This window comes from Monomorium pharaonis, chromosome 1, assembly GCF_013373865.1.
Source record: "Monomorium pharaonis isolate MP-MQ-018 chromosome 1, ASM1337386v2, whole genome shotgun sequence".
In the NCBI taxonomy this organism is placed as follows: Eukaryota; Metazoa; Arthropoda; class Insecta; order Hymenoptera; family Formicidae; genus Monomorium; species Monomorium pharaonis.
In genome coordinates, this window is record NC_050467.1 from 37,975,899 (window position 1) to 38,003,768 (window position 27,870).

The 27,870-nt window shown below is 39.8% G+C and overlaps 1 protein-coding gene across 1 annotated transcript; it reads right to left on the bottom strand.

Annotated features, from left to right (window-relative positions):
• Window positions 1–2,333: 2,333 nt before the first annotated feature.
• Window positions 2,334–27,862, bottom strand: LOC105839165. Its single transcript, XM_012685282.3, has 8 exons — window positions 27,171–27,862; window positions 11,331–11,595; window positions 8,665–8,931; window positions 8,021–8,316; window positions 7,478–7,785; window positions 7,155–7,338; window positions 6,896–7,080; window positions 2,334–6,753 (listed from the first exon to the last, which is right to left on the bottom strand). Exons 2-8 carry the CDS (start codon window positions 11,497–11,499, stop codon window positions 6,309–6,311), a joined length of 1,854 nt encoding a protein of 617 aa, XP_012540736.2. The 5' UTR covers window positions 11,500–11,595; window positions 27,171–27,862; the 3' UTR covers window positions 2,334–6,308.
• Window positions 27,863–27,870: the final 8 nt, after the last annotated feature.

Below are 27,870 nucleotides of genomic sequence, written 5' to 3' on the forward strand. Positions count from 1 at the left end.
GTACAAGTAAGCGGGAGCAAGAAGACATAATTCGATAGTTAAAATTATTAGACAGAATATTAACAATAATATGTAGACCGCAAGTTTAGTAATAATAAATATAATAAATATAATTAAATTTTTTATGTATAATTTTTTAAATCTGCGTTATAATATATAAACATAATAATTGTACAAACGGAAAGCGCGCATAATTAATTTGAAAATGCGAATACGATAGGTAGAAATACTATTGGAATTTGTGTATATAGTATAGGTATAGAAAAATTCGATTGTAATATATTTTATGATTTGTTTGTATTTGTGTTATATCATCCGGGTAGCGGGTAGGAACTCCTTATGCTGAGAAAAAAAATGCTAGATTCAAATAAATATTTCTTTGAATAGTGCTAATAACGTATTTTATAGAAAATCAATAATATATTTATTTCAATCAAGTAATATTTTCTAAATTATAGAAAACTATTACTTGTTTTTAAATAAATATTATTGATTTTCTATAAAATATGTTATTAGCACTATTCAAAGAAATATTTATTTAAATTTAGTATTTTTTTCTCTCAGTGTGGACAGTCCTATCAGGGGAATTAAATCAACCCCTGCCCACCGCAGATTCCAGGCGCTCCCTGGTCCGGGGAGCTAGCACCTGCCAAGGATCCCTGCCCAGGGTAACGGGTGAAGATTGCAAGGGCTAAAGAAGAGACAATGGAGAGAAGAGACATCAAAATGGCGAAATAGACGAAGGAGTCAACTCAGCCTTAGAAGAAAATATAAAATTATCGAGGCTACGCGGTTCCACATCCCCGTTTTGCGCTGATACTACATCGACAACTCGGTCTCACGAAAAAGGTAAATGTCGTCCTGATAAGAAATATTTTTAGAATTACATTAATTTGTTTTTTATTTTTTATTCAATGATACTAATATTATATTATGCAGTAAAAACAGTTAAAAATTTAAATGTTGAAAATAAAATAATAAATTTGAAAAGATATTAACTTTTTACTTAGTTAAGTTAATATTAACTAATTCTAAACAAGTTAGTTTTTAACAATTATTTTATTTATTTATAATTTATGTGATTTGTGGCTTAGGTATTTCGAGTTTTCTTAATTATTTTTCTTTTTTTTTGTACATCATATAAAGGTTACATTTTTATATAATCCTATCTTGAAAAAGAGAATGAGACATAAAACAGAATTTAAAAGAAAAAGAGTGTGCATATGATTTTAAATCTCATAAACTTTTCATCTCAATCTTGATTCGTTGTTACTTATTATGTTTATTCTCAAACGCATTTCATGTAAATGTTCAGAAATAGTGATGTGAGATTCAAAAAGAATACTTAAATAATTTTTATTTAAATTAATATGATAACTTTATCTTACTCTGCCTGTTGCTTGGCATTGTGTTTAGGCTCTCAGTCTTCTCTCTGGTGTTACCAAAGAGGAACGTGAGAGCGCGGTCATCGCGTCGTTTTAGGTGTTTTCATCCATCAGCGCCTCTATGTGCACATGTGCACATTGAACAGCTTAAACCCTTTGAGTATATATACATGAAGGAGGAATTGCTATGGTTTCATGTAGACCGAAAGTGTGTCCAAGATCTGTGCGAGAGAGAAAAGTATATCATGATACTCGCTTTCTCTGCGCATGCGTTAATATCATTATCTGCACCGCAGTTTCAACACTTCTTGTGCACTTCTTGTGCACTTTTGTACTTATTTACGAATTGTATGTGTGTGTGAAACATACAATGCCAGCCATTGTATACATATAGCATTTGACGCATGCGCAGAGAGAGCAAGTATCATGATATACCTTTCTCTCTCGCACAGATCTTGGACATACTTTCAATGCTGGCATTCTTCCTCCATGTATATATACTCAAAGCTTAAACCTAATTAGGTTTAAATCTCTACTAAGTTGGATTCGAGTCTACGCTGTCCAGCTTAGTTAGTGCATTATAAATTTACAGCAAATATATAAAAAAACAAAATATAATATTGCAATTTATTTAATACAATTTACAATTTATAATTTATCTTATATCAAATAGTAAAAATCAATATAATACAAATTAGAAAATATATTACAATTATTATTAGAGGAAATAATTATGGGAGAATAAATAAAAGATTTGATGATATATAGAAGGAATTTAATAATTTTATCTTAAAGTTTTTTAACATATTTTGTTCTACATGACTAGATTATAAAAGCAATTAAAAATTTACGGATTTAACAATATTAAATATTATGCATCACAAAAATTGTTATACAGATATATTGAATTTCATAATGTAAGTGTGCATCTTATTTTTTTACAAAAAGAGCTTTAATTTATTTTGTTCTTACGCATATAAAAAATACTTAAGCCTCTCTGTATACGACGAAATATAAAATAATTTCTATACTAATATATAACAAACACTTCTGAAAAAGATGAAGAAAACTGTAGTACAGAATTTGAATATTTCATATCTCATCATAAAACATTTCTTCAATTATTATTTAATTTTCTCCATGCCTCTAATACGTATATAAATACTTGCTTTTCGATATTCTTATATTTTCCGAAATTCTTTACATATATTAGAAATAAAAACCATATTACGAGAAACTGCAACAACTCGTAAAATATATTCTATAAATAACAAAGCAGAATACTATCTAAAAAATATTATAAAATAAGATGACTAATATTTATATAAAACACGGGCAACCGTAAACATTGCAAAAATATACAAAGAGAATTATATAATTCCTTTTTCGATCGATTACTTAATACATAACGCGATATTATAAACAATTGTATAAATAAATATTTAATCATAGTGTATCATATTTAATTTAGTGTATCATAATTCTAGATTATGCACTAACGCAAAGCGAAATTCAACTATACATAATTCTCTTTATTGTTCTTGAATAACCTGCATTAAAATTTAAAATAGTGACAATTTTTATAAAGCAGGCATATCGTGGAACTTAAGCAAGTTATGATACAGAAACTTATATAATTCTAATTAATCTAATTTAATCCTCATAGTCACTCTCTCTCTCTCTCTTTCTCTCTCTTTGCGCGCGCGCGCGCGCGTGTGTGTGTGTGTGTGTGTGTAAATTCAATTCCAATATTTTCAGCTTCATAACATTAATTATAGTGTATACAGATGCACAGCATTGATGCTACGTCCACGTATCTGTTCTATTATCATTTGTTCTATCATTAAAAAAAATGTCATATGACTTCGAAAAAAATTTAGGAAATGTCATATATATATAATGTGTGTGTGTGTGTGTGTGTGTGTGTGTGTGTATTTTACAAGCATATTTTAGTCACATGTTTAATTTTGTGCCATAACGCTTTACAATTGACCACTACTATTAGCAGCGATTATAAACTTTATAAATTCTGTATATATCTTTACCGAAGATTGCAAGTATAATAAACGCTAGTTATCTCTACTGTTACGCCAATATATATCCATATATACCTTATATATAGTGTCTCGGGCACTGTAAATTTGCTCGATTTTAGACTCTTTGGCAACTTTGAAATTAACTCAATGCCATTTCTTTCCATAGTTTTCTAATCTTTAACATTCAATATTTTGGCGATTGAGACTTGAATAAAAAATCTAAAGTTTATAATCACTAAAATTCTGTATAATTCTTAAGTTTATCTGTAAAATTGTTTCAACAGCAAAGCAAATCTACTTAGATTTGTAATTTAGCCTCTAACAAATGTAGTCTGGCATAGAATGCCTGAGACACTCCATATACAAGAAGTCTTTAAACTGTTCAAAAAAAAATACAAGACTGTATTATATAGATAATGGTATCAACTTCCTTCTCTTTCTACTTTTAAATGCTGTATCATATTTTAGTTTTGCAAAATTGTTGATTACATATTTAAAACATCTATATCATATGAAATTAGAGAAGTTCGAGAATAACTGTATTTTGTATTACACAAAAATCGCATGTTACAAGAATATATGAATCACATAAGTGTCGTGAACATCCAAAGTTTCTTATACTACCATTTGATTGCCATAGAGTAGGGAGAACTAAATAACCGGACAAAAAGTTAATAATTAAATTGTTAATTATGTGAACAAACTTCATGTTTGTTATTGTGTGTTATTGTGCAAATTAATAATATCCTTTCGTAAAAAATAAGAGATAGATAATGCAGAATCTCTTCTTATTTATAAAATCTGGAACCCGATTTTTGAACTCGTACGAAAAAATTTCGCATGCAAATGCCCCGGATTCGTCGAGTGATATATGATTTGAGATCTAAAAGATCTCTAATTGTTACTTTCGTATGCGAAATTTTTTCGTATAATTTTAAAAATCAACCCCAATCAATTTCCCGTTTTAGAAATGGGAAAGTATCAGGATCTCTCGAACTGCAAAGTTTTCCTTTTAGACTATCACTTTCTTATCTTAACAGCACATGTGCCGTTTGAATAACTATTCTGCCTTTCACTTTCTTTCTCATTCACGTAAACGTAATATATATCAGCAATCAAAGAGCAGAAGTACATCATTTAACAAAGTTACAATCAATTCAAAAAACGGAAATTGTAATACGGAACTCCATAAAATGAAGAGTCTACTGTTATTAATAATACTTTATATTTCAATACATTTATATTCAATCAAAAAGATCGCATAAAAGGATTACATGTGGGATGAGATAATAATACAGTATAATAATAACAATATTATACTATACAAAATGCACATTGCCACATGTCAGTTGCAATTAAATATTAAATACAAAAATATTGAAAATTAAATAATCAAAGAGCTATAAGTACAACTGCCATATAATTAATTCGTTATTAAAATGTAAAATATGCGATACTCAAAATACAAAATAGAAAACATTGATTTGCATATAATCAAATTATTAAATTAAATTATTCTGTATTATTAACTTAAGTTTCTGCATTATATATTTCCTTGTAAGTACAATAATAAATCTCTGTACTGTAATTGGCGAAGGAATAAAAATTCAAGAAGCATCATATGTTAAGCATTATATGTTAATGTCATTTGTAAAGTTTACGCAGTCTTTGTAAATATAGCGTATTATCAGATCAGGTTTAGAGCATATTATCAGATCAGTTTAAGAGTAAATTTAGAAAATATATGTTTACTATATTTGTTTTATATGATTTACGTTGTATGATTTACGTTGTATGATAGAAACAAAAGATGAGCGTAAAAGCTAATACAGTGAAGCTAGTGTAAACCTTTGTAGATTATTATTAAAATAGAATGATGACGAATGAGCGTCTTTTTTCACTTTATACAGTATTACTGTAAATCACATCAATTCCTACCAAACTACAAAATTGGAATCATATTTTTGTCTATCGTTTAATCGTTTAATACATCAAGCTATTTATAACTCATCGATCACTTTCTAAATTTCGTCAAATATTAACATCAATTGAACGCTTATTTCACTTTAAATATATGTGGTTTTTTTTAGAAACCAACAAGAGTAAAGGCAACATTTTTTAATTCTTTTTTGTTATGAAATTAGATCTATAAGTTTTCATAAAGTCGAGGTAAATATCTTTCGTCGGAGATTTTCTTCTCTACAAATCAACTAATCATTTTCAAGATTGAAAATGAGAAACACGCATCACTAAATTTATACAACTTTACATCAAAATGTAATAAATTCCACATTCCTTATGCACGACTTTACTAATGTCTCATGATAATCTAGTATTGCTTTGCTAAATAGGAAAAATTTTCGCACAACATATCGTAGATTTATTACAAAATTAATAATATCAAAATATAATAACATATTTGTCCGAGAATAATAATATTTATTAGAAGTAAATTTTATGTGTGCCCTCAAATATATTAAACATCAAAATTGTTTATATAAATTTTAGTAACGCAATATCATGTAAATATGTTTTTAAAACTTCTTCCTTTACCCTGAATGCATAACGACAATGAAAGGCACACCGTAGAGAACTGTAACAAGTGATTATAAAATGGCACATGTTTGTTATTATAATAAATTAAATATATTATTGTACGCCTAACAAACAGCTAATACAAGATTAATAAAAACGATTAAATATTATGCAAGTTGTAAAAGAAAGAGGAAAGGGCAATCAATTCCACATTTATGAGAAACATATGAATTCGGTATTTTCCGCGGAGTGTGTATACCGTTTATAGAATGACAACAAACATTACCATATCGTTGATTTGAATGTACTGTCATTGAAAATGAGGGATTTACTCAACTGAGAAACTCGTTGTTTAACTGTATCCTAACTGCACTTTGCGGCATTGGCAAAGCCATTTGATAATACGTGCGTTTCGCTCGACGATACTCGGTGGATCGTTTACTCTTTGGTTACACTCGTCGTTACCCATGCCGATGCTGCAGTTGTTCTGCCACTGGTTGCCTTGGTTCTGATTAGCGCCGATCCAGGAGTAAAGACCCAACGCCGAATCTACGGAACTGACGCTGTCGAAGAATACGGGTGACGACGACTTGGAGTCAGCTTCCGTTATACGCTGATAGTTATCCGAGTCCAGTCCTAAACGGTCAAAGAAATTCTCGAGTTGAGTCATCGATCGAAGCGGGCGAGAAGATACTTTGCTGGAACGGCCGTTATCCTGGCGCCAATATCGATCGCTGATGTCCGATTTCGATCGAAGGATTGGTCGACCGCGACCTTCCTTCCAACCATCTGAGAACCTAAAGTCACGATCAAATTATAACAATTGGTTGTTGTGCTATTACAATATTCTTCGAATAAAACAAATAGTTTTTATAGTGTTTTTTAAATCTTTGTGTACAATATACTATGTAATTGGAAGTAAGAAGAACATCTGAATACCTTGAATTACAAGTCGGGCTGTAGTCCGTTTGACTATTGCTACTTTCAGAATCCAGTTCAGGACTGTATTGTCTCACAACGGATGGCGGCGTTCCACCAATGTAGCTACCTTTTCTCGATCGATCTTTCTCAGTAGAATGTTGCGTGGACGCGCCACTGTCTCTGCGTATATGAGCCCAGCAATCCTACGAAAGATCAACGGTGATTAAGATCAAACAGTTTTGCGCCTGGGATATATATATCGTTAACCCATTTATACCTGGATTCTTGGCGCTGGTTCACTGCGATGAGTACAGTGACCAGAGGAGCCACCGGAGTCTCTGGCTGTCGCGCCATGACTCAACTTGCTCGAACCTGATGATTTCTGTGTTCGCCCGCCCGAGGATAACACGCTGCTCGCATCGCCGCCGCCGGATCCCAAAGATCGCCTAATATGGCGGGAACTGAAAAATAAAAGAAATTAATACTCGCAAATTAATCGTGTCTTCACTTCGAAATCGGTCAGCAAAATTGCTGTAGATTTGAATACAATTTACTCGACAATAGTTATCATACGATGACGATTCAGGCTGAATCACTTACCTGCGATAACAAACAGAGTCACGTTTAAAACTATGATCCGAGTAATCCGAACTAGTTTCGTAATCCGGGCAATTGCTCGTGTTTGTAGCTTGGTGATGGGTAGGTGGCTTCGCGGATAGTTTCGTAGATGCCCGCGGAGAAAGTGATGCCCGGCGACGCGTGCTTGTGTGGAGATCCGGCAGCGACTTGTGGCATATCGTGTTTTCAACCGACTGGGAGCTATTCGACTTCCGGCCGGGTCTACCGGAAGTATGCGAGTGCGAGTTGCTTCTGCCAAACTTGAAGCGAACATCTTGCGGCGCGCAATGCTGTGAAACAAAGAATGCTACGTATGAGAATACAACGAGGTGTTCATTGATGAACACGTATATAAATTTTCTTGACAAAAAAGTGTACGCGTATATACGCTGTATATACACGTATATACGTGTATATACGCTAGAATGTATCGCAGAGCTTAAAATAGAGCACGCAACTATGCGAAAGATGAGTGGCATTACAGCGCGAAAGAGACGAAGATATGTCACGATATTTCTTCCTTACCAGGATACGATCTTCGTCCCGACAATTAGGCGAAAGACTTCCGGGCGAGTATCGGAATTTCTCCTCCCGCGCCGGCATCCCGTTGCTCTGCACCGTGTTCTGCGGCGGGCTCTCAGGAAAGAACATATTCTCCTTGCTGTCGGTGTTCAGCAACCGGCGCAGCTTTGTTTGCAGCTCGCCCCCGGTACAGCTCGGGGGCCCCGAAATCGTCCGTCTTTGGGGAACCGGAACCAAACGTGGACTCTTCGGTGGCAGCGCGGGTGGCAGTGTTTGTTGAGGACTCAGAATTCCATCTACTGCAAAATAGCAACGAAAATATAATCCCGCCTGCATCGCAAAATAAAACTTACGATTCGCAATATTCTATACAGAAAAATGTATAATTATAATAAAGCATAAATTAATTTAAAAAACGGTAATACAAATAATAAAATAATAAATAAATTATACAATTAATAATAAATTAAGAAATATATAAAAATAACCATAAATCGTTCTAAATTGCATCACAGACGATTCCAAAGATTCCAAGGCTTTCTCAAACGAAACAGATTTCGTAGATCTTTTTGATAGGATCATCCCGGAGTACGCTGGGGTCATCCTCACGTCTCTTCGGACTCGCGAGATCTCTCTGGGCGACTTACGTCTATCTTGTTCGTGACACGAAGCCCAGCAGCAGGGCGGCGTCATGGGAGGTTGCAACTGCGACGGCGAGGTCGGCTGCATAGGACAGGCGGACGAGTTGCCGGTGCATTTCCGCAGCAGCCTCGGCGGTGCGCCGGTCGCGCTCAGCTGCGATACCTGCAGGTGACCGCTATTCTTCAGCTCCTGCTTCCGATCCAGTACGGTCTCGCTCTTCACGTAGAAGGCTTTCGTCTCTTGTAGTAGCTCCACGGCGCTCTTCCGCTTCCCTGTGGCACGCACGAGGCACATGAGAAGAAGAAAAAAAGAGAGAAAGAAAGAGGAGGAACGCACACGGGCGGTGAGAGACCACCGTCGGCGTAAATAATCCGCTTCCTGGAAGGAAACGCCGCCCCTTTCGGACCAGATATCCGATCTATCTGGTCGAATCACGTGCGACGGCGGGTCCCCCCACGTAGCTGTCAAACTTTACAAAAGTCGCGGCTCCTCTTTAGGAATATTAGCTCCTAACAGAGGCCTTTGATCTCTGATATTTACGTTGGACTTATCGAATGTCCCGGAAGTGTCGCGTTTCGTCCAGGTACGTCTGTGCGTCATCTCGACTTATTTGAAGCTTATTTCTACCAGCAAGTATGTGACCCATGATGACCGCATGATCGGGAATTCCAGCGCTCGCTTCAAAACTCGTTATCACTTATTTAATTATTTATATTACATTTCTATTTAAGTAAAAAAGAAAAAAAAACGCGTGCGCAAAAGTCTATGCTCAAATAAGTCGGCGCTGCGAAAAGGTGTTCCGTTGTCTCCAATAATTGCGAGCGCATAAAATACAGCCGCTTAATATTCAATCCACGCGGGCGCGCGCGCGCACGGGGTGTTTTATTAAGAAACGTGATGAAATGCTAATGCGGAACCGTATACGAATGCGGCCGTTGCATGCGAAATAGAGTCCCGCCGGCCAATTAGCGCGGCTTTCGTATATAATTTTACTTATACTAATTGGCAATTTGACGATAATCTCGTTCCGCGCGTTTCCCCGCAAACCGGATACTCCCGAAGTGCGTAGGAAGAGGAAGGAAGCATCCCCCGCGCTCGCCGTTAAAGCTAGTTTACGCCGGTTTAATCAACAATTCGCACACGTGTTTCGCCTCGTTATCAATCGTTTCTCGCTCGTCTCGACCGAGACGTTACTTTTCTCGCGTTCTCTTCGTCGTAGAACACGATCTGCTCCGCGTTCCCCTATGTATGGCATCATCGACATCGCGTCATCGCGCGGCAACGTAGAGATATATCTGCTGCGCGAATAGCCGTCTCTTCGGCTACTTGTGTGAAGCGAGGGCAAGTGTTAACGACGAACGGCAGCATCTGCGCGTTCTCCTTCTGTTTTCGCGTCGTCGTCGCTGATTGACGACATGTGCCGTCCTCGTCGTTCGACACGCACATGTCTCCCCGCGGAGACACAACGCAGACCAAATAAAACCCGGAGAGAGCCAACCACCAACCGCGAGAATAAAGAAAAATCAAAGTGCCGGGTGCGCAACGTCAAGGCCATGTATTATATCGCAACATATGGCGAAATCAACGAGGAAAATATAAAAAGTCCCGGCGGACTTTTTATCGTCGAGTTCCTCGTGCTTGTTCACGTTGCACGACTATCTCTCTTCAAGTTCGTATAATATCAATAAAATTAAAATTAATCGAAAATTAATTTGAATTTCCAAGTTTATTTATAAAACACAAGGTGTCACTTACTGCACATAATTACTTATACATATAATAACTTATCTCTAATTATCTCTTTAATATAGAATTATTTATCTTTTTTCCGTCTTTCTGCTCATATTTAATGCAATTTAGACAAAAGCAATAATGTAAACTTTCATTCTTTTTTGTTCTGATAGAAAATACTTCTCGGCAAATAATATTTTTATAGATAAAACGTAATTGATATCTATTAGGCACTTCTTTTCGTGTTAATAAGAATATGTGGCAATTGGAGAAAATTTATGTCGATTTTCGAGAAAAATAGGTCCACAGGTCATTATCGCGAAGTGTATTGGCAACGAGTTATCGCAACATTGAATTTGTTAGATCGAATCGCGGGCATTGCGTTCGCCGTAAATTGTCGAAATGAGGCTATCGGACGGCGTCCGTCCCTAATCGAACGTGACACGATTCGCGCACAATGGGACGTTAATGACGAAGATAATCCGAATTGTCGTAAAGCCGAAAAATGGAACGGACAATTTCTCATCGGGACAGTACAGCTGCACAGCGTTACATACGTGTGTATTTAGAGAAGCGCGTCGATGATAAAATAAAATGTTAAAACTGGAACGGAAACGGCGCGGCAACGGACACTCGATAAAACTCGATCTCGGGTTATTAATAATTCGCATGCGACCGTGTAATAATTCAAAAGGGACAGTATTTCGCTTGCCGTCGCTCTTGAAACGGCATATCGAAACGTGCCGGTGCGAATGGATGGAGAATGGATGGAAATTTGTCTCGCATCTGGCGGGACTTTGAGCAATTCGAAAAACGCGCGTGGAGAAATTTCCGTTTTTCCTTCCATTCCCTCTTCGAGTGCACGCGAGTCAATAGGAGGCGCCTTAATGCATCGATTCGCGATGCGATTCGCAATGCAGTCGGCACGGGTCTCTCTCACCTGTATGATCGGTATGTCGATGATGATTTCTGACGTACGACGGCGCGGGATGCCTGACTTGCTGCATGTCCCAGTACGGGTTCCGGCTGTTTCCGAAATTGTTCACTCGCGTCTGCTGCGAGGAGGGCGAGGATTGCTTGCAGGGCAGCCGGGCCATGGCAGTCGTCATCTTCTTTCACGGGGTCTAAGCTGATTGCCACGTGGACGTCCCGCTCAGCTTGTTACGCCGTCGTCTCAACCCCATTTTCGAGCTATTGTCTGCTCCCTAAAAGAGATCGAAACAGAAGTGATCGTAAGTCACGAGCGGGGGATGATAATAATAATAAACAGGTTTGATTAACGTTAATTGTACTCCACAAACATAGAAAACGCTATGCTCGTAAACCTTACGAATTTAAGCTAATTAATTTATTCTTAGTAATGTTATTACTGGAAATGGAAATTCGTCAAAACGCAATTCGATGTAGTTTTAATATAAATACTATTGTGATCCGCGGGAGAGTATATTAAAAAATTTCGTGTACGGAATTAAGCGTGCAGAACTAACTGGAGTATGTATAGAGGTATCAGGTGAGAAAGTGCCAGTTCACGCGGCCAGTTTAATATTTATCGGGTTGATTGCATTCAATGTTATCGCGCGGCTAGATGCCTTTCATTACCATAACATCGACTTTGTAATGCACGGACTACCTTGCCCGTCTCATAAAAGAATAAAACGCGCGCGACATCGGAGGAGCACCTGTACTCCTCTTTACTCCGGTTCCTCCCCTATCAATAGCTATTCCAATTTAGATCGCGATGAAAGGGGTGCGTTCCGTACGCGTCCGTGAATCTCTCGTAACAATACCACCTTAATTGGCCGTATGAAAATCGACGAGGGGTTTTTAGCCCGGCGTTAAAATGAAAATGTGTGGCGCGATCAATTAAGAGTTTATTAAACCGCTAATCCAAAAGCTTAAGTCACAATAAAATTTATAAATTATATTTGGTCTCCGGATTTAAAATATATTAATAAAATTGTGAAAACTATTAAATAAAATTTTAATTGCGATAATAGAACAATGAAAATCGTAACTGTGGATGGTCTCTGTGACAACTTGATTATACGCGCAATTAAAATACAAAAAAAAAACAAATATGTATGTAAATTAAAGAGGATTAATTTTATTGCCCTCTTTTTTTTCATACTCGCATCTAAAAGTAGAAATAGGACTTTGTATTCGTTAGCAAGCAAAGCATGTGTCTGCAATTATCTTCACAAATCATTTATACGCATCGAACGCCGTACGACATTTTCGTGAAGGCGCCAGCCTCAATGAATTTCAATCGTAGACTGATTTAGGTAATTTGCACCATGAAAAGAATCTTTGTCCGGCCATCATTCGAATGACTTGATCTAGTTTATATTAATTGCAGATTCAGTTAATTAATCACATTAGATGTAATTAGTAGTTTAAACGCACCGGAGATAGAGGACAGTTTTTAAATTTTATAAAAGATTAATTATAAAGTTTTGTCGGGAGATATTACAAAGGCAAAAAACGTTAATTTTCGTTGATTTGACGGTACAGCTGGCGATGCCGAGCGACCAAGATATCGATGCTCCGCGAAATTTCTGCGTCTGCGAAATTTTTCCTGCATCGTTCGATCGAGATGGCAGGTATGGTGAGGCTGGCAAACGGTATACCTCCTGTTGTTGAAACAGCGAAATCGTTCAACTTGACCGAGCAAAAAGCTCGGCGCGGCGAGTCTCTCTCCTTTCTGCGAGAGGCACATACAACGTACCCGCATGCCGCGGTCGACTCCAGCGTGTCTGTGCATCACGCACGTATGGCACGTAAAGGCGGCCGATAATATCGCGACAAATGTGCGCCTACGTGTCTGTCGCCGCCGACGACGATGCGCTCAACGAACGGTATCCGTCCGTGCGCGGCGACACGTATACGTGCGAAAGCGTGCGCGTAAGCGTGAGATGTCCCAACTCTCGTGCTGCTCCGGACACCGCGCCGCCAGGACACGCATCGCCGATCGCGTGTACGCGCGTGTAAGTATTCGCACGCCTGGGTACACGCACGCGCGCGCGCGGTGGGGTAGGTAAGCCGACACCGGCGAATTGTCACTTCCCGTCGAATTGACGGAATAAGGCTGTGTATGTCACATCCCAAAGCATTACCAAGGAAGGAAAAACCTGCTAAAAAGCTCGCGGTTTTTAAGTTTCGGTAACTTTTTGTCAGTATGACTCGTAGCTGAGAAAAGAAATCCTTAAGAAGCAACACAGATGTATTTGCGCCTATCTTTCAATCGATAACTTTTGAGTATCACCGGATGCATATGTGCAATAAAGAATAAGCTTTAAACTTAGTCAAAAATATATTCTGAATCCTATTAATTTAATATTTTAATCGAATTAAGATAAAAATTTGATTTGCTTATTATTTTAAATTTTCTTCGATATGATTTTATTCTTTGAAAGATTATAAACTCTTTTCCTGAGCACATGACATAAGTTTTTTAAATTTATGATGAGTATATTTTAAAACACAATTATCAAGCAAGACAGAGAGAGAGCGAGAAAGATTATTCCTTATTAAAGTTAACTTAAAGATTACTTAGAAGAAAAAAATTGAGTGATTTTCTTAAGAGTAAAATAATATCTTTCCGTACATATAAGTGCACATATGAGTCCGGTGAAACGTCGTCAATGTAGATGGACGCACGATTTTCTTTTTACAAAAGTATTCCAATCTCAGCATTTGTCATCGCGAGCCTCCGCATGTCGTCCGTATAATCATTTAGTTCTGCTCCGCATTCACAAGAGGAACAAAACTCCCAAAGGTTCGAGGCTCCGACGAGTGAAATTATCTGTCTCTCGTGTTTCAAGCGGTAATCCCGAGCGCATCGAAAGGCCGTATCGGCCCTAATCGGACTCGGGCGCGAACGAAGCTCCAAATCAATCCCCGTATTGTCCCGGGATGAAAAATTGTATCGGCGTTATGTGCCCGACATATGTCGAATTGGACGCGAGATCGCGGTAACACACCGACGATCGCGTTATTGCCAGCGAACGTGACGGACGTGACGGAACTCCGAAAGGCGAGATCTCACGCGCGCGCGCGTTTTGTGTGTGTGTGTGTGTGTGTGTGTGTGTGTGTGTGTGTGTGTGTGTGTGTGTGTGTGTGTGTGTGTGTGTGTGTGTGTGTGTGTGTGTGTGTGTGTGTGTGTGTGTGTGTGGAGGGGGAGAGGAAGAGAAAAGTCCTCTTATCCGAGGTTCTCCCCCGCGCCGTCTCACAGTGGGGATTCCACACATTTTTCCGGTCGAGTTTCCTCCTCCAAATGTTCGCGCAATGTTAGCTCGTGGACCATGATGGAAAGAGGAGAGCGTATTCCGTCTCGGTAGATCTCACGCACGCAGCATACGCGTTATCGCACGCACGGTACCGCCTACGCGTTGGCACCGCCACCCTTGCCTCCCAGCCGGTCGTTGTTTGGACAGTCTAGCTGGACTATCCGGCGAACGGAAGCAGCCCACGAGATTCCTGCTCGTAGCAACGGTCGCTGGCAGGAAAACCCGTTAAAAAGACTTGGATTTTGTAGAAAATACTTATTTTAATAAGCGATTATTTCCGACAGCGTGAGAGAGGCTCGACTCTCTAATTTCGTCTTCGGAGGAAAGAACAAAAGATTAATTGGACGTACACACGCGCTGTCTTACAATAATTACCTTTTAATTATTTTTCTGAGAAAGATCGGAGTATAGAATCAAGCGTTTAAACGTATCTTTATCATTGGCAGCATTTATTGTTTTGCAAGTGGAAATTCTCATTTATAATTTTGATACAGATTTACTAATAATATAAAAATTTATATAAATCGAGGAAAAATTACTCTTATACTTTTAAATTACAATATTGTTTTTTTTTTTCATAAAAACAGATTAGCATAGAACAGCATAGAATTATTAAACGTATTTTTATCAGCAATATATGTTTATATGTTGTTTTGTAAATTGGAGTTTTCTTTATATGTATTTATGGCTTCGTTGTATTCAATTCGCATGATCACACAAAAATGCACGTGCAGGTTTGAGATAAAATTAACTTGTACTTTTATGGATCGTAATACTGGAGTAAAAAGAACTATATTTTATATTTGTACACTCCGAAGCTATATACGTAAATCTAGTTTACAATAATAGAGCTGAGAAGCTATTACCCCACATGAACTTATGAAGAGTTAAGATGTGCGGAGGATGGCCGCCTTCGCCTTCCGTAATTACATATTTACCGTTTCAAGAAAAAAAAAAACGCGAATCTTACCGATTATACACGGAACATATTTTATATTTAGCCACGTTTTTGTGGATCCAAAGTCCTGCGGACCTTGAATAAGTAATGTACATCGATTTTTCGCAGTTGGACCAGAATTACAAATCTACTGGAAGCCACTTACGACTGTCGAAGAATGCAATTTTTATCGGCTATTAAGATTTTAGTGCTCATATCTGCGAAGGCTCAGGAGCCCTTTGCGAGTCTTTCATCTTCAATTAAGCTCGAGAAGTCTAGGTCCCTCCCTTTTCCCTCTCCCTCGTTTCCCTTCGGAAAAATCGCCCCGAGATAAATCAAAGACGCCGTGGATGAAAGGCGGCTTTGTGGGATCCGAGGAACACGCATCCCCGCGTGTTCCGAGCGTTCCGACGGACGCGTTTTAGTAGTAGCCGCAAAAACGTCAAGCCCAGCAGCGTCCGTGGTCGTAAACCATCGACGGATGTGTCGAATGAATCTGCCTGGCCAACAGTTTATGGTACGCGCGCAGCAATTGACCTACATTGTGTTGTGTGTGCCGCAGGAAGGGACCCGCGGCCCCGGGACTGAATTATCAGGACACCGACGACGCACGAGCGTGAGGGTGACTTGATTAGCCAATTACCGCAGCACGTAGTAGAACAGCGCGCACAGTTGGTGGTCTTACAATACGATGGACACAAGGAAGAGGGGCGGCAGGACCGAAAAAGGATTCCAATATCTCGGGGAGGGAATCTCTCTCTCTCTCTCTCTCTCTCTCTCTCTCTTCCATTTTAAGGAGCGCGAAAACCCCCGCCGTTGATTCAGGCCGGGGCACCCGAATCCAGGACAAGGCGATTGAAACGTCAGCTTTATCCTTGAACGACGCAAAAGGATTTCCAACTGTCTGACGGAATCAATTCGCCGCTACCTCTTTCGCGTTCTCACCTAAAACTCGCCTATTGACAGGTCCTATTGAGCGTAAGCAGAATCAACGGGGTCGCGAGCCGATGCGTGGGGGATGATTACGGCGCAGAAATACGTTACATTTAAAATATTTTTGCCTCCAGCACGTAGCCTTGCTCCACATACAGCTCGATAATTCTTCTAAGACTCACGGTGCGGGAGGATATTTTTCTCTCAATGGGAGAACATCGAACAAAAATCACTGCGGTTACCGCGTGCTAAGTAAAATTCGTGTACCACACCTGGATTTATATATATCTTAATGTGCAGGGTGTGTTACATAATATCCCTGTTTTTTTATTAAAATGCAATATATACGTTTTTTTGATATTTTTTCCTTAATCCATTCCATCCCACGGTATTATTTATAGGACAGCACCTTTTCACTCTTTTTCCTCTAAGCGTAATATTTTTAACATACCTTTATTACGATCATTTTCAAAAATAAAAAAAAAGTCGCGTACTATTATTGAATTATAGAAATCATATATGGCTTTCGCGTTACACATTTGCATGCGCTTTTGTAGCCGAAATTATTGACCGTACTGCTGTGACGAGATACGACAAAGTAATTGTTCCGACAAATCAATTTTAAACGTGCAATTACACTTGAGCGTAAAGCGTTAACAACATTTTGAAACGCGATGTTTTGGGTCGCTCGCGCGGAGCCTCTCTTGTGAAATATGAATTGCGCGCCGCGCGTTTCCGCTTGGAACTTTCTGATTATTTGCCACGCGTAATAAAACGCTAGCCTAGCATATCCGACAGCCGACGGCGGAGGGGCAGGATGCGTCCATCGTCTAGTTCCGCGTAATTTCTGTGGGCAACCAATGGTTCGCCGTGTACGCGAACACCGCGTACGCGGCCGGCTAAATGCCAGTAATTGTTTGTTATTCCGTCGTGTGTTCCGCAAACGGATTACACGAATTACGTACGTTTCTCTTCGAGCGGGGAAAACACGAGACAGCGTGGCGTACCGTTTTTCCCTCCGAAAGAGACCGCATTTTCTTCCCGGGACTTTTCCTCGCATCGACAGTCGTTAGCGCGACAAAGGGATTGAGAACGGAGAATCGTCGTCGGCAGAAAGATATTTTTCTTTCATTCTTTCACTGTCTCTCTTTCTCTCTCTCTCTCTCTCTTTCTTTCTATCTCGGCCGTCATTGACGTTCGAATGGAAACGTCTCGCGTGCACAGCAAGAGACTTATCGTGAATCAATTGATTGAATGAGAAAGGACGGCCAGTTCTGGAAATAAACGCAGCTTGCGCGACGTTGAATAGAATGCCATCGGGGGTACACGTGGACGTTCGTAATGACCTTCACGCTCAGGAAAATGCGCAATGACGTAAAATGTATCGGTCTTTCTGTCACAGATTTCCGGTTTCGTGACTGGGCCAATATCGAGCCAGGCAGACCGGCCGGCCGGCCGGCCTGATCGACCGACCGTGCACCATCGGCAACTTCGCCGGCGAGGCTTCAATCGTATACAGCTTGTTTGCTACGCTCTGCGGCACAGTTATATCTTTCCGGTTTCATTTCTCGCGATGTGTTTTAACGTCGAAATCAATGAGATTTGATACGAGAAGCGTGGGACTATATCAGGCGCGTTCGCGGAACGGGGATGAAGTCGAGAAAAAAAATCGCTGCCGCGCGTAAAAAACGTCTCGTTACACAACCGAGCTCGCGGAAATTTTTAAGAATGGTATCACGGTCGATTGATGGCTGGTCGCGGCGTCGCGTCGCCTTGCGTCAATAGATGCAGATTAAAAATTTTATCGCGCTGCGGAAAGTTTAATTAAGCGTCGTTTAATTAATCCTCGCCACGAGGAAGGGTGTATGCGCACCCCGAGCGGCCTTTGAGCGCGAGCGAGGGGTATATTCACACCCCGTTAACCTTCAGCCCCATAAAACGGAAGGTTAAAGATATCTCCTTTATACGTCACACCGCAAATATAATGACGTCAGTGAAACCTTATGTTTTTATAGCCTAGTTTTACGACACGTGTCACGATCACGCAGCAGCCTGCATCTCGTTACGTAAAAGCATCTCTAGGATCCTTGCGTCATTCCACACTCGTTACCTTTTTTTTACTGGTATCATCAACGAGACTTTCATTCAATGTATGCATATTATATCAGAAAAATTACGTCAGAGCTAGCTCGCGTCTAAAAAGAATCACGAGCGAACGAAGATTCCCTTGCGACGTCACCGCGTGTCAAAATCGAAGCTTGTAAATTAAGGGTTGCGTACAATAAATGAAATAGGGAACAAAGAATAAGAAATAGTTGAATATGTTCACTGAGAATACGAGTATTATGTTTGTGATTGTAATTGGATGGTAAAATAATTGCAGTTAGAAGCTTTATTTTTATAATTACAATTGTTATAATGATGATAATAATAAATTTTTTTTCTTCACAGCTTTATCTATTATAAAAAACTTTTACTATAAATTATGATAATTTCAAATATGAATAGTATAAATAGTATAAAGATATAAATGGTAAAAAATAAACATTTTAAACAGTGACTGCAATTAAAATTATAGCAAATATAATTATTTTTTTAAACATTTAGTATGCGCATGGTAATAATTTACATGATCTGCAATTTACATGATTAAAAACAACTCTAACATATATGGTTGATACCAAAAATGTTTTAACAATTATAACGAAATTAAAATTAGAATGCAATTATTTTTTCTCTCAGTGTTTATTCAATATATTCAACCGATCCTTCAATCTCTATCCCTCTGTCTTTTATTGCGCACGGTCCTTAGGCGCCACATCGATTAATGTTTTTTTAATGTCGATTAATTTTTTTTTTCATGTCAGCTGAATTGTCTCATTCGATTGTCTGCATGCGTAAGCTATTACCGTCGCATGTTCGGCTGTCTGCAGAAATAAAAATAAATCCGCTGCATCCGCGGAACGTAGAGTCTCGCGCCCATTGACTTTCGCCATTACTTCTAATATTCTCGACAGCACTCCATTTCTCGTCTCTCTCTCTTTCTTTCTCTCTCTCTCTCTCTCTCTCGCGTGTTTATTCCAAGTATTAAAACCGGGGCGAGAGGAGGGATTTTGTTTCTGTGTTTGCACACAATTCCGCGACGATACCCCGTGGATCGATACACAGCACTTTCTCTGGCCACTCGACAGCGCGCTATTTCCATCTCGCTTTTGACATTGAATTTCAAGCTCATGCGTTCCCGTTGAGGAAACAATAGGCGAAGTCGCTCTATAGGAGCGTGCAAGCGACGCGGACGAAACCTAGATACGCGAAACCAAAACAAGAAGATAATAAGATCATTCAGAACTGCCACAGAACCGTGACGCCTCTACATATTGCTGATTAATTCACATCGACCTGAATAAACGGCAAATTTAAACGATTTAAACTTTAATCTAGCGTGACTTCTTTAAAGAGCGTAACGTACGATGATCGTTGCACGATCGATCGCAACGTGACATGCTTCCTGTTATTACAAGCCGGGATATAATATCTCCGCGATCTCTCGCGGGTCATCGTCGTCGGCGCTCTTTCCGTCATCGCGCGCGCGTTTCGATGCCATCGCTACCCCCTCGCGCGACCGCCTCTCCCGTAGCAGCAGCCCTCGAAGCCCCATTATCGCAAAGTATACCGGGGAACACAACCAGCCGTATCTCCCGTGTTTTGAAACGCTTACAAAAGGCCGCTGCCGTGGAAAACCGTGGTACGGAAAATGTCACGGCCTTGTCATCCGACGCCGAGGCGCGATTCGCGCAAAAGTGTGCGCAGAGTATATCGACCTCACGTCACGCCACGACGATGACAAATTAAGCAGCGGCAACAGGCTGACGAAATTCGACCAGCCGGATTTCGCAATTAGGGGGCTTTTTCGACACTCGATACGATCCCATCGACGCGAGCGGCGCGGGAGACGCGCAAACGGCATCGGCAGCGCGAAACGCGTTGAACGGCGAATGCCTGTGTGCGATGGTGGTTTAGATTTTCTTTCTTTTTTTTTTTTTTTTTTAAGTGGGCGTAATATACGCGGATATATACAAGGCAGCATCTGCGGTGCAATTTACACGCGTGCAACGGCGTTAGCGAAGCATATCGCTGGAAAGGCCAGCTGGCTCCTTCCTCTCCCCTCTCGCCTCTGCCCCCCTCGTAGGTTCCGGATCGGCCGTATTAAGCCGTCATTTTTCAAATGTTGTATGTATACGCTGCGAATGTCGATACAGCGTAGAGAGCGCGTGGGCTAACGGTGATCAAGCTCTCTCGAAGCTGCAATCTGCCTTTTCCGCGTTTCTAATGGCAAAACATCGCTCCGGTTAGTTAGCCACAATGTGCGAACGTTATATAGATTCACATTATCTCCACGAGGAGAAGAAAACAATAATCCGTCGTGATAATTTCTGCCCCGATAAACAATATTTTGTAACAATCTTTCCAATGGCGAGAAGTTAACCGAAGATTTGAAGGAAAAAAGAAAGAACCTCGCGAGATCTCAGTTTTACAACTTTTGTTTTAACGCTGCCGCTGAAACAAGGAGGGAAGTGTATGACGAATTAAAAGGGCAGAACTGACGGAATAAATTTACATCTTAACCGCTCCTTGCAAACGCACGAACGTATATACCTACCAAGACAGATCGCCGGGGTGAGATTGCGCAAGGTCAAGGAGGAAGGGAGGAAAAACCCTTCGGAGGCCTTGAGCAAAATTGCGACGCCTCTCGCGAGTCGTGATATTACAGATTCGTAATTAGGTCCCGGCAATTAGGAGGCGCGCGTTATCGCAAAAGTCGGGTCGGTTACTCGAAATCTTATGTGACCATCGTCGGCGCGCTTCCGGCGTGCCCCTGTACATTATTAAAAAAAAATTGATAAAACCGTCGAGCGACTCCCCCAGCGGTTGTTGTGTAGCGCCACACATTGTTTTTCCAACGGATCGCGCAATGCATAAAGCGTAATAATGATGGGCGCGTACCGTAATCGGCAGGTACATACGCGCGCGCAAGAGTGGGAAATGTGAGCACGGCTCGTTGTTTGAAACCTAGCGGTTTTCCGCGCCAGGGTTCTCACACGTGACTGTCTGTCTGTCTGTCTGTCTGTCCGTCCGTTCGCCAGTGTGATAAAGCGAGATGTACGGCAGGATAATGCGCGTATACGAGCGTGTATTTCGCGCCCGATTAGAGGCTAATGCCAAGGTCTCTCCTCCCGCGTTATTAAAGGATGAAGTCATCCTCAGACTGCCACGATGTGGCAGTACCTTTACGTTATCGCCCGCGACTTCAATTCCTTGCGATAGATATCTAACGAGAGTCTGTCTCCATGAACTATGAGTCAATGGCTCGGTCTTTTGTTGCGATAACGTTTACGTAAGATTATTTGGACAGTAGGATAATCGCAGTAATTCCAGTAAACGAGAATTGTCGTTTATCGTCTGCGTGGAAAGAATAGTTTTTGAAATGTTAAAAATCTGAAATATTTAAAAATTTAGCTAATTAACAGATCTGAAAATAAATCTTTTTGTTGGACCATCAAAATAATTATATAGGACATTCAAATATGATGAACAATGCTGCAAAAAGTTTCAATATTCTAGCTTGAATGGTCTATTGTATTTTTATAATCTAACAAAATTATTTTCAGATGACTATCTAGCTAAATTTATTAGATATCTAAGAAAAAAGAGGTCTTTTCGTACGAGTGGAATTTTTTAAAAAACTGAAAATTCAAAGAGACAAGACTCACAGTCTATATAGATAATCTGTCATAGTCATGAAAATAATTAAGTAAAAGATGTATCAATATTTATAAAAATAATTAGATACACTAAATTACCGTAGTATATATTACGTAAACATCTTACGTTCCTATAGCAAAAAATGTAATCATCCTTACTGCTCGATCTTGGCCTGAATAAAAATTACGCTCTTATCGTGCTCGAAATTATTAGAGCTTGATTTGAAAAGAAAGTTAATCTGTTTAATATCGCGATCGTTTTAGTTCCAAGATATTGTTGCAAAACGAGTAATGCGAGTTCTGCGTCTCTAAAATAGCAAGACCGTATTTTATTCAATGTTACTTCGCATATAGTCTGTTTTAATTGCACTTTATCAACACAGACATAAAATTCCACTCGAACTTTAATTAGGGGGTAATTGACTAATTAAATTCAATTCTGAAAGACACTGAAAAGATGCTCGGCGAGCATTTAAAGGTCCATAATCGTTAAAAAGAAAGTAGATAGAGATAATAGTTTAATATTCTGAAATTAGCGCAAATTCCTTTCGAAATTTTCTGCTATATATTCAGCGTACAAAAAAAATATGATTTTCATGCTAAGAAAACCAATTACTTAATTTTGAGTTGTTTTTCTGTTAAATAACGATTTTCTTTGCAAAAAATAATTTCTTGATAATAATTTTAAAATACACTCATCGCATATATTTGATTCATTAATATTTATTTGAAATAAACTGCATAGAAATTTATTATACATAAGAGAAAATATATATACATAAATTCAATAAATACTACTTATTTTTCAAATATTTTATAAATATTGTAAGCATCAAATTTATTCAAAATATATTTTACATCCCAGTAATTTATACTTCAATCGAGAATATTGAGTTAAAATAAAAATTCTATTTGCTTATTATTCTGATTTTCTTTCGATATAATTTATTTAATAATCTTCAACAACAGAGTATAAATTCTTTTCATTAGTACATAATAATAAGTTTACTAAAATTTATAATAAGAGAGAGTATATTTTAAGATTATTATTACATGAGAAAGAGAAAGAGAAAATACTCTGATGTTAAAAACGTAACCATTACTAAAAAAAAGGAAAACAAATTGAGTAATCGCTTTCCTTGACAATAGAATTGAAATTTCTTGTATCTAAATAACTGTAATATTTTTTTTAACGTAAGAATATTAACAATTAGTTATAATCGTCAGTGCAGAGGAGTGATGTCAGATGACAATAATGCTGTCCATTATCGTGTTCGTCGATAATAAACTACGCGAGATAAAGAGCGGGGGCTTCAACGAAGGGAAAACAATATTTTATCGAGGGTTATTGTTAGCGCAGAGGATCTTTTTGAAATATAGCTAATCTAAAGTAAACGTACCCGTTGCGATATCAAATATTCGTATCAAAAAGCCGACGACGAGAGCCGCCGGGTGCGCGCGATAGTAATCGGAAGAACTTGTACACCGCAGCAAACGTGCAACACGCGACGCTATTGATTAAAGGTGAAACTCCAGATTTTAAAGCGAGCCGCCCGCTGTTTACGGATCAATTACGATGCTGTGGGCGGACCGATCGCATCGAGGATGGAAAATGCGAAGGTCTCGCTCCTTTGAAGTTTTTCGCGAAAAAAAAATCATGTATCTCCGTGACCTACGAAAAATACCAGCGATATTCCTCGTCTCTATTCGAACTCCGTTCGAACATTCGTCTTGACGGCCTTAGCCGCCACGGCTGAGAAAAGATCCGAGAGACCTCGCCCTCGCGCTCTAGTTTTTTTTTTCTTTCCTCTCGGTGTCTCCAGAGAGAGGCGCAGAATCGCTATAGAGCTCCCTTAACGTCAACTGGATGTTTACGAGCTGTGGCAAAGCGCGAAAATCGATAGGCCGGGTAAGCGTGTCGCGCGCGAACGCGGACATCCGTGCGTGTGAACTTTATCGGGAAACTTATCGCGGGGATCTTGCCGACCGGTCGGCGACGCCGACGTCGGGATGGCGACGACGACGAGGCGAGACGACGACAACGCGGACGGCGTCCAACAGTTCAATTAACTCGAGTCTACCGGAGTAGGTAATGCGAAGACATTTGGGCGGCACGGCGCGGCGCCGCGCGCCGGGAGACACTTGCGTCGCGACAAATCCGACGCGTGCATTCCGGGGGATCGTCGTCAAAGGGTCCGTTCGCGCGTCGTAAAGTCGATCTGCAAATGCATTCTTATCGCGGGCGCGCGCGAGACTGACAGACGATGGCATTCCAATTACGAACGCCCCGCAGACGCAGATACGAGACCATTCGAAACGTCTTCTGGCAAAAAACTGTTTTGGAGAACTGCAATAATGTCGGGATCGTAATACGAGCGGATTCCTCTCGTGACTTGTGGAGGAGGACTCGACTTCTGGAGCGAAGAAGATGCGGAATTAAAATCCGAGATTTCAGATTCGGATTTCTTAAATCGTGATGTAAATGCGGCGATTGTATTTTCTTAGAGAAAATAAAGGGCAAACGTAGAAAAATTGTAAGCCTTTGTTCTTACATGTTTGTTAAATTAGATTGTGAGTTTTTTAAATAGTTTTCTGATAGTTTGAAATCGATTCCACTGTATTGAAATAAACAAATCTTTAGTTTAAATCTAAAATAGATTCGAAATAATGAAAAATAAAAATCTAATATGAATAATTTTAAATTAAAAAATTAATAAATATAATTAACAAAGAGCAAAACAAATTCTATTGGATAAAACTAAATTTCGGACAAATGTCGATTGTTTCCGTAGAAATTCATTCATAATTTATGACATTAGAACATTAGAACATTAGGAACGTCAGTAAGACAAGATTTTTCCATAATTTTTTTTAAATAAGGAACGAAATTTAAAAAAAATTAATGTATCTAAAGAACAGCTACCTGAGAACAGAAGACTGTCCTTTACAAAGAACATATGGTCTCACTGTAATTATAAAGTAAAATACTGTCATGCGAGTGTACCGGGATATTAACTTACAATGGTTAAAACGACGCCTTATCCGTACAAACATGGATGCTCTCTTGTGCGATCTTTCATCTATTTAAAGTTCAAAAAGGTTAAGGTTCAAAAAAGTCTTTAAAATATTCATAAACACACTTCCAAGTTTCTAAAACAAATGTCTATATATGTACTTCACATTTTAAAAGAAAAGTAATACAATTACTTATTTTTTAAATTTCTAAACGAAAAAAACTACGAATAGAACTTAAATGAAATATCCATACTTGTAAAAGCTATGCAAAAAGCTTTAACCCGTAAATAGTGATTTTTACATCTCAGCAATGAGAAAATAAAGCTCAGTAGTTTTTTCTGTTCTTTGAAAAATCACATTTATTTCTTTTCTTTCACCTATTTCTTTATTCTTTTTTAGGAAACATTTAGTAACTCTATATACATAATAATTTCAAATATTAGTACAAGCAAAACAATTTATAATGTACAGTATTACATATTAACAATAACGATTTTTAACTAGGATGAAGAAATCGCCCCAAGGCGATCGCGATAAAAAAAAACTAGGTGACCGCTTCCGGATCAAATTAAATTACGTGGAAAGAACAGTGTTGCTAGAATATCTAAAAATTTAACTAGAAAATAATTTTTAATTAAACTATAAAAATACCTATGTAGGGCGCTCAAGCATGATGAGCAATGCCGCAAAAAATTGACATTCTAGCAACCAGCTGTTTGAGCGTCCTATGTAATTAAACGATTATGTATGATCCTCAAAATTAATGATCTGACAAAATCAGTCTTAGTTTTCCTTTATCCAACAAAAATGTTTAGATTCCTCGGGGAAACCGTTTTTTCCCCCTCCGTGTAATATTAAAAATTAAATTAATGCAGTACGGTATTGTATTGCATTAAAATTCCCTTGAAACGGGAGCACTCAAAACGACCGCGTTCCATGCTTCTCTCCCCTCGTCGAGTTGGTACACGTACCGCTCGTAATTTATGCACGTTTCCTGTCACGCGTGAAAAGTAAAAAAAACGTGTACACAACAGACGTTGTAGGCGCCGAAATTGAATAACCGCGATGATCGAAATATGGCCGCATTTTATATATTGACGCGTATTAAACACACCGTTCAATTAAAGGCCATTGATAGCGGTTTGCGCTTGATAAATATGCACTGACGCTGGAAAGCCGCGCGATCTCCGTGCGGGAAATCGGAGATAAAAATTCGCTAAGTAAATTTACGTAGCTTTGCCGGCGGCGGCTCATACGTTTCCACTGTCGTGCCGAATTCTTTCTTTTCTTTTTTGCAGCAGGCTTTCGACGCATATATTTTTCGGACTGTATCGCTTTACAAATTCGAAGTGGAATCCGCGCATTTCCGATCGCGGAGCTCAATGATTAATTCAGACCTCGTGCGGCGCGAGCGAACGTGAATCAATATTCGACAACAGCAACAGCTGATCGCCCGACGGACAAAAATATCGCACGTACATACATAAACCTGACATCCGTCGTCGATCGCGAATTTGAAGATTAACGCGCGTGAACGAACAGAATCGCGAGATTTTTAAGACGCGGCTTGTCGGCGATAACAGGCAAAGACAAACAAAAAGTGGAGCAGCCGCCAAGTAAGCGATATTTCCACTCCAGAAAAAGAGAAAGAAAGAGAAAGAGAGAGAAAAGGAGTAAGAAAAAAGGTTGTAAAAAAGAACAGCGCTGAAAAAAACGCCGAAAAAGCACCGTGCTCCAAAGATACACGACACGCATGGGTTGCGGTAGTCCGGTACGTGTCGCGTGCGTTCGTGCGTGTGTCGGGGAGCAAGGTGCCTTCGGCTCCTCGAAGACGACAGGTTACTCACGTTTGATGCTGCAGCAGCGTCAGCATAGCGGCGCTCTCGGGAGGAAGAGGGACGCGCGTGATCCTCGCGCGAGGACGGCACTAACGGCGCGGGGAGGAGTGCGCATTCAGGGTCCAGGGGGATCCCTGGAGAGCCGACGAAGGTGGCGATCTCGAGGAAGCGGCTGCGGCGATCACGGCGACCACACGGCGGCGCGAACGCACGTTCAAAGCGCATCCGGCATCTCTGTGGCCTCCACGGTCGCGCACTTGCGCGTGTTGTACAGATGCAACGTGAACGGCCCACCGTACGGGAGAGCCGTGTGAGAGTCCGCGAGGCTCCGCGCCGACTTTACTCTCTCTCTCTCTCTCTCTCTCTCTTTCTCTCTCCCGTGCCGAGCCAAGAGTAAGGAAGGTGCGACGGGACGAACGCTCGATACGGCGCGCCGCGCGACACACGACAATATCCCGCCGCCCGACCCCACGAGTCCCGCGACTTGGTTCTGGCTCTGCCTCCGCGCTCTACGTTCGCGGTTCGTCCGAGCCAGCAACGGAACAACAGCAGCGTTCGTCACGACGGACTGGACTAGAAAGAATAGAAGGGGAATACCAATACGTATTCTCCGGTCGTGTCCGTCGTATACGTTTACGCCTTCCTGTTTTGCGCGATCGCCACGGCACAGCGCCACGACAACCGTTGGGAAAAGTATATACTAGAGACC